At 67.3% G+C, this 7,641-nt stretch overlaps 2 protein-coding genes across 2 annotated transcripts in view; both read right to left on the bottom strand.

Moving 5' to 3' along the window:
- Nucleotides 1-78: 78 nt before the first annotated feature.
- Nucleotides 79-4,308, bottom strand: F751_0793 (Adenine/guanine permease AZG1; the record flags this gene model as incomplete). The annotated part of the gene is made up of 7 exons (XM_011403237.1): nucleotides 79-423; nucleotides 478-548; nucleotides 864-1,423; nucleotides 1,630-1,747; nucleotides 2,083-3,466; nucleotides 3,849-3,929; nucleotides 4,111-4,308. 7 exons carry the CDS (start codon nucleotides 4,306-4,308, stop codon nucleotides 79-81), a joined length of 2,757 nt encoding a protein of 918 aa, XP_011401539.1.
- A 592-nt stretch (nucleotides 4,309-4,900) lies between these two features.
- The window catches only part of F751_0794 (Twinkle protein, mitochondrial), a gene marked incomplete at both ends in the record, with an annotated part of 4,680 nt that continues 1,939 nt past the window's right edge, over nucleotides 4,901-7,641 (bottom strand). Inside the window, 8 exons of the mRNA XM_011403238.1 lie at nucleotides 4,901-5,242; nucleotides 5,464-5,584; nucleotides 5,752-5,817; nucleotides 6,062-6,207; nucleotides 6,488-6,577; nucleotides 6,709-6,903; nucleotides 7,051-7,146; nucleotides 7,321-7,563. Coding sequence (XP_011401540.1) covers nucleotides 4,901-5,242; nucleotides 5,464-5,584; nucleotides 5,752-5,817; nucleotides 6,062-6,207; nucleotides 6,488-6,577; nucleotides 6,709-6,903; nucleotides 7,051-7,146; nucleotides 7,321-7,563 — 1,299 coding nt within the window. The remainder of the gene's footprint in view (nucleotides 5,243-5,463; nucleotides 5,585-5,751; nucleotides 5,818-6,061; nucleotides 6,208-6,487; nucleotides 6,578-6,708; nucleotides 6,904-7,050; nucleotides 7,147-7,320; nucleotides 7,564-7,641) is intronic.

The following is a 7,641-nucleotide window of genomic DNA, read 5'->3' on the forward strand; positions in this document are numbered from 1 at the left end:
TTTTTTTTTTTTGGGGGGGGGGGGGGGGGGGTGCGTATGTCTGAGTGGGCCCCGGTCCAGGGGTGATGCCGTGCCACGTCACATGCCGCGGACTGGCACGGCAGACATGTCCCTCCACACCCGCACCATAAAACACACCCACCCCAGGCATCCTCGGGCCGCGTTGTTGGTGGGCCCGGGGCCCCTCGCAGCACACACCAGCCCCCTATTCCCCCTGTGCCAACACACACCTTCGCGGTCCATCATGGGCTGCGGTCCCAGGTCAAAGGCCTTGAAGCTGGCCACGGTGTCCCTGGTCTCCCCCCCTGCGCTGCCGTCCTCGGAGCGCGAGGTCGAGGTCCCGTCGCTGCCCCCCTTGGCACCCTCCTCCGCGGCCTCTGCATCGTCGCTCGCCTCACCCAGGGGCTGGATGTCACCAAAGAGCTGGAAGGGGCGCGGCGGCGAGGGCGGGCGGCTGGGCGGGGCCGGCGCCTCCACGTCGCCAAACAGCTTGAAGCCGCCGGCAGCCTTGCCGGGCACCTCCGCGTCCGCCGACACGCTGCTGACCTCTGCGGCGAGGCGGTGTGAGGGAGGAGGGGTGGGTCGCGCCAGGTCCAGACAGCTACCTGAGCCCACAGGCTCCCTGCTCTTGGCTGCCAGGCAGGCCTAGCGACCTCCATCCTCATCCCTTGCAATCATGGACAAGCCGGGTGCCTTGACCTTGGACCAGACGCGGCAGCGTGCTGCTTCACAGTACTACGTGACCGCACAGCCTCCTCGATCCAAAGACAGTCAGGGACATGGGACTGCCCTCATGCCCAAGCCAGTCGCAGCCCCAACCCAAAGTCCAGAACCTTCCACCCACCCAACCCCCCCACACACACCTGGGAAGAGGCTGAAGCCTCCGGCAGCGGGGGCCTGCCCAACGCCCGGGCCCATGCTCTTGCTGGAGCGCAGCACGCCGCTCCGCGGCGCCAGCTCCACCCCCGTGCCGACAGAGGTGCGCTGCTGTGCCAGCGGGCGCGGCACCACCTTCCTGATGGACCGCCCGCCCGGCCCGGACAGGCCCGCCAGCTCGGTCTCGCTGATGCCCGGGGGCAGCACGCCGGCGATGAAGGAGTTCTGGCGCGAGGCGGCGAGGGGCAGGGGCGAGGGCGCTCGGTGGGGGCTGGGGTCGAAGGACATGCGGAAGTTGGTGAAGGAGCGGCCGCGCCCGCGGTTGGCCAGCGCCGCCGCCGCCTCCTCCCCCGCCTCGAACACCGAGGTCTGGGGGGAGCCCAGGCCCTGCACACTGCGCATGCCCAGGGAGATGGAGTGCGGCAGCCCGCTGCGCTGGCTGTTGGTGGTAACGTACGACTCATCTTCGGAGGGCGCGCCGAAGCCGTTGCCGCCAAAGGAAGAGCCCTGCAGCGCCTTGCGCCGGATGTACAGGTTGCTGTGGCGCCTGTTTGTGTGTGTGGGGGGGGGCGCGAGGGAAGGTGGGAATGTGATACAAGGTGAGGAGAGACAGCTCTCAAAAGTGCACTGTGAGGGCCTGGGGCATCGCGCCAGGCATGGTTGCCTAAAGGTTCCTCGCCTGGTCTCCCGACGCCCCTCCCCGCCTCCCTCCAGCACCCGGGGTTCCTTGGGCCCCACCCACACCCAACTCACATGCGCGAGGACCCCCCCGCGTCTTCGTCGGGCGGGCGCAGCCGGCGCATGATCATGTCCCACAGCCAGAAGGGGGCGTGGATGGCAATGTAGCTGGACAGCCCCGCGATCACACCGTCTGCGGCGGCAGCGGGGGCAGTTTGTGGGGTGGGCATCGGTGCGGTGACGTGTGTGAACACGCTACACGCATGCGGGGAAGTAGTTCCTGGCCGGCGACGGATGTCATTGAGCACCGCATCGCTCCGAGCACGCGGCACCTTGCAGTCGAGCGGCCACGCATCCCTCTGCCTCCCCACGCTTCATTCCCCACACGACCTCCTCCCTGGACTTGTGGCCCACATGGCACTACCTTCAATCCTCACCCCTCCCCCCTCCCTCGACCCGGCACATACCCCTCAACCCACACCCCCACCAGGACCGCAACCCAGGCCCCACTCCGCCCTTCCGCCTCACATGCCACGGAGTAGGTCATGGGCATGAGGATGATGGTGAGGAGGGCGGGGATGGCCTCCCCGATGTTGTCCCACTCGATGCGGTTGACGTGGCCGATGAGGATGGCGCCGACCAGGACGAGGGCGGCGCCTGTGGCGTAGGGCGGGATGCTGGCCAGGACGGGGGAGAAGAAGAGGGCGATGAAGAAGTACATGGAGACGGTGATGGCGGTGAGCCCCGTGCGCCCGCCGTCCTCGATCCCCGCCGCCGACTCGATGAAGACGGTGAGCGGGGTGGTGCCCATCATGCTGCCGATGAGGATGCCGATGCCGTCGGCCAGGAACGCCCACATCTGGCCCGGGAACTCCCCCGCATCGTCCAGGAAGCCGGGGAGCACGGAGTCCAGGACGTGGGCCATGGAGAGCAGGGTGCCCGTGCAGTCCAGCAGGTCGATGTAGAGCAGGGTGATGAGCACGACCCAGAGCTCGCTGGTGTCAAACGCGTCCCAGCTCCAGGCCAGGCCCGTGGCGTCCAGGGTGGGCGCGGCCACGATCTTGCGGAACACCTGGAGGCGGGCCTCGCCCCCGGGGATGGCGGAGGTGGCGCCCAGGTAGGTTGCGGCGTGCCCCGGGATCCAGGAGATGACGGTGACGAAGGCGATGCCGATGATGAGCGCGCCCTTGACGCCGACGTAGAGGCAGAGGGCGGAGATGAAGCCGCCGGCGATGCCCAGCCACATGGTGGCGGACCGCATCTGGCCGCCGGAGCAGCCGAAGACGTCAGCGGTGGCCAGCACGATGGCCGTGGCGTTGGCCCCCGTGGCGGGGGTCAGCGGCGCGTCGAAGCTGTACACGTAGGTCTGGGAGCGGTCGGTGCAGCCGCCCAGCTGGACCAGGGTGGAGGAGTCGAACACCACCACGTCCAGGTTGCGCAGGCCGGTGAAGGCCAGCAGCAGGCCGATGCCGACGGAGGAGGCCAGGGCCACGGTCTTGGGCATGAACTTGATGATGCCGCCGCGCACGCCGGTGATGGACAGCAGGATGAAGATCCAGGACTCCACAAAGATGGTGGCCATGGTCTGCTGGTAGGTCAGCTCGCCGCGGCCGTACACGCCAATCACCTGGTAGGCCACGTACGCGTTCACGCCCAGGCCGGGGGCCAGGGCCAGGGGCAGGTTGGCAAGCGCGCCGATCACAAAGGTGGAGATGAGGGAGGAGGCGGCGGTGGCGGTGATCAGGTTGCGCTGCAGGTTGGCCAAGCAATCCACCGCCAGCGGGTCGGTGACGTTGGACAGGCATGCCGCGCCCATCAGCTCGCTGTTGGCCTGGTTGCAGTTCTCCGCAGGGGAGCAAGTGCCGCCCGTGGCCTGCAGGATGTTGGGGTTCACCGCCAGGATGTACGCCACCTGGAGGAGCAGAGGGGTAGCATGAGGGGAGTGGGTGAGGCCAAGGGGAGTTTCTTTTGGGGGGGGGGGGCGGGTATGCATGGGGAGCTGATCGGGACAGGTGGCAATGCTTTGGGATTGTGGGGTAAGTCTGGGACAGGGGCATGGGCGCCAAGTGGAAATCCACCCCGGTGACTTTGTGGAGGCATTCAATACGCTGGAGGCAGAAGAGGGCGACAGAGCCTGCCCGCGCTGGATCCAGGGTGTGGGATCCATTGTGACACGGACAAGCACCCCGCCTGGTCGCAAATCTGGCGCCCAGGATCTCCATTCATCCCCAATCACAAGCTCCTCCCAGGAAATGGTTGCAACAGCCTGCAGCGCCCTCGAATCCCCTACCCACCATGAGGAAGGTGATGGTCCCGGCCCGGAGCTCCACCGTAAACTTTGCATTGCGCTCCCTGAAGCGAAAGTACCGCCCAATCTGCACGAGGAAGCAATCAGCCCTGGGTCAGGCTACAAAGTATTCAGGACATTTCATGTATGGTTGGGCACCATCAACAGATCCCCTACCTCTGCCAGGCTTGATGCCCCGCCACACCGCCGGGTCTGCCCTGTGCAGAACACCCATTTTCCCCACACTCCCCATGTCGTCGGGCACCCACCCTATTGCCGTCCGCCCAGTTGTTCAGGCGCATGGACATCTTGTCCAGTCGCTTGTTCACGCTGTCCAGACCGTCCCCCATCTTGGAGACGGCAGTCTCGGTGGACGTGGCGATGCCCTTGGCCGAGGCATTGATGGACCGCCGTGTGCCGTTCCATGCTTCCACTACCACTCCGGAAAGTTTTTGGAGACCGGCCATGGCGATCGGCCGCAGGGTGCAGCCAGATGCCGCGGATCGGGACTCGAGCTAGCGTGCCTCACGGCCCAGGGCCAGCGAGTGCCCACCCAGACCCTCGGCGCCTTGCATGTCACTCCGTGCCAAAGGTGACCAGGACCCGAAACAGGTCCTCCTGCTGACCTGCACCTCCTACGCGAGCGTTCGCAGGCCTGCAAATGTGCCGGCAGCTTCCGCACTCGACCCGCGGCACAGCCCTTGGGCGAGGCGATTCTCAGCAAGTCGCAGGACTCCGCTCAGTAACCGCGGGCATGCGCGTGGATGGGGAGAAGGATGGCGATTTCCGAACGCCACACGCCCATGTGGCTCCTCGCGCGGAACCCTCTCTGCAGGGGGGGGAGGTCTCGCCCCCTCGAGTCCCCCTAGCGCGCTGCGCATTCCAAGATGCCGCCTGTGCACTGCGGATCCCCTGGGGATGCCATTACAGATATCTTGCCGTGCACAGCTCCACACCTCACACCATCCGATTTGCAGGCGGGAATACATACGCACAGAGGAAGGGCATGCCTAGTCCCTGCTCCCCCCCAGGTGTCGGCCCCCATGGCCCCTGGGAACCTCAGGCCGGGGCCGCCGCCCCCGTCCTGCCCACGCGCGCCGAGGTCTGGGGTGCCGAGGCGCCCACCGCCCCCGGGTCGATGTACCGCCCGTTCACCCGGTCGTACTCCAGCACCGCCTCTCCCAGCGTCCCCGCCACCTTGTTCCTCACTTTCCTGACCAGGATCTGCACCTCGGCGGCGTTCTCCGCCCCCGGCTCCCGGTTCCGGTGCACCACGATGCCGTTGTCAGCCTTGTTGATGAAGTGCGCGGAGCCGGAGATGTCGTACAGGTTGGGGGCCTCCCCCCGCCACTGCTGCAGCTGGCGGGGGTGGGCCACGAACCAGACGTGCACGCCCGACACCTGGCCAGGTTGGGGAAGAGGACACGGGGGGGTGGAGTGTCTGTGCCCATGGGTAAGGGGAGGAGCACGGAGCATGCAAGGGGGCGTGGAGAAAGCAAGCCTGTCCAGGGGAAGGCAAGGTGGGCAGGCACCGCTGCTGATGGGCCGTGCGCGCTGGGGTGACTGGACACAGGCACATGGCCTCCACCAACACCGAACAGGCACCTCTTTCCTCCACACACCTGCGCGAATCTCTTGATCTTGGTCAGCATCTGGCTGACGTACTCCGTCTCGCTCATGTTTCCGGGGCGCTGGTGGTCGAGCTCATTGTACGGGTCGATTACCAGGCCGCGGATGCCGTACCTGGCAGGGGGGGTGGCGCAGAGGGGGGGGGGCTTCCTGGCAGCACTCGCTCCGCCGCATCAAAGTGGGACCTGGGCTCCAGTGCGCGGATGCCGACCAGGCAGCCTCAACCTGAGCTCGCCAAGCGCGGTCCAGTGCGTCACTCCTGCCCCACCCCTCTGGCCCACCTGTACACGGCGGCCTTGGCCACATCCAGCACCCAGTCCACGCTGGGGAGGGCGTCGTCCTCATACCTGTGAGGCGATTGTGGATCAGTGATTGGCATGGAGGGACATGGAGTGCTCACACCTGTGGAGCCAAGGCCAAGCTCGACCAGGCGCACGCAGCAGCAGGTTCTGGTGGTACACCAGGCACCCCAAGTTTGCAGCTTTGCTCCCGACCATGGGACGCCCGCCTCGTGACCAGGGGTGCAGGGCATAGCATCCCTGTCTCCCTTCTCAGCCCCAGTCCCATCCCCTGTCGGGCACAGGCGCGCACCGCACGAGGTGGAAGCGATCGTCCACCCAGTCCAGCCCCTCGTTCAGCTCCTCCAGGGACATGCGCGTCGAGTTGCGGGCGTAGGGCAGGTCGAAGAAGGGGCGGCCGGTGTACTTCTCCACCAGCTGCCGCGCGTGGTCCATGGCCTGCGTGGAGCGCGGTGCGGGGTGAGCGGGTGAGACCGAGGGTTCGAGGCCAAAGAGATGGTGAGAGCGGGATGCTGGACACCTGGGCGTGGCCCTCTGCGCACTTCACCACAAGATTCGCCTGCATGACTTCGGGCGTGGGCCCCCCCCCCGCCATGCCTGTCCAGAGTGCCCCCCTCAGCCACCTTTCCTCCCCCACTGCTAACCCCCACCCACCCACCCACCAACACCCACCCACCTTTTTCTCCATGGAGCACATGGCAAAGGTCCAGCCATGAACAAAGGCCAGGTTGCAGAGCAGGGCGTCTATCCACTCTGACTTCCCAGAGTTGGGCACCCCCGTGACGATGGTCAGCTCCCCCGGGATGACCTGTGCATGTGGGGGGGGAAGGAGGGCTTGCTGAAGATGCTGGAGTCTGCAGAGAGGGCTTCAGAGGCGCAGACCAGGCTCAGGACACAGATCCACCCCGATTCGCCATCACAGGACAGCGCGCCGCCCACTTTGTAAAAGGCGTCCAGGGCGGGCCAGCCCGTGGACGCCGCCTGTCCCGTGCGCGGGTCCAGGTAGTAGTGCCGCAGGATGTCGTCGTAGTACTCGTGGAAGCGCAGCAGGCCGCGGATGGGCAGCGGCTCCGCGCCCTCCACCATGGCGCGCAGCATGGCGGCGCCGTCGCGCATCAGCACCTCGTTGGCGTCCTTGCGGTACCAGGCGCCGCCCGGCGCGGCGTCGCCGTCCGCCGCGCTCCCCTCCCCGGCCCCCCCGTCCGGTGCCGCGGGCAGGGCGTCCAGCCCCGCGCCGCGCGCCGCCAGCTCGTGGTCCTCGCGCGCCACTGGCCAGCGCACGCGCCAGCATCGCTCGCGCCCCAGCCGCCGCGCCAGCTCCTCGGCCAGCGCCTCGCCGGGCGCGTCGTTGTCGGTCGCCACGATCACGCGCTGGGCCTGTGGGGCAGGGTTGGAATTTTTTGTGGGCAGAAGATGAGGGTTGAGGTGGTCAGAGCACGGGCTGTCCTGACTCAAGCACCCAGTGGCAGTTCCACCCCCCCCTCCCCCCCCAACCCCCCTCCCCCTCAAACCCCCTCCCCCGCCCCCCACATAAAACGACACATGACAGACCTGGTCCAGATACTGCTTGCAGTTCCAGAGGTAGGAGAACTTGGTGTCGTCCTTGGCCGGGGGCAGGTCCCCATCGCGCACGCGCGCCGGCGCGCCGTCCGGCACCGACACCACATTGCCCAGGCCCGCGCTCTCCATGGCCAGCTTGTCCATCTCGCCCTCCACGATGACCACGTCGCCGCCGGCCGGGCCGTCGAAGACCAGCTGGTCCAGGCCGTACAGCACCTTCTCCGCCCCGCGCACCTGCCAGAAGCGCTTGTCCAGCGTGCGGTACTTGACGTTGACCAGCCGGCCCGCGCGGTGGTAGGGGAAGGCGATGAC

This window comes from Auxenochlorella protothecoides (genome assembly GCF_000733215.1).
Source record: "Auxenochlorella protothecoides strain 0710 unplaced genomic scaffold scaffold112, whole genome shotgun sequence".
Taxonomy (NCBI): Eukaryota; Viridiplantae; Chlorophyta; class Trebouxiophyceae; order Chlorellales; family Chlorellaceae; genus Auxenochlorella; species Auxenochlorella protothecoides.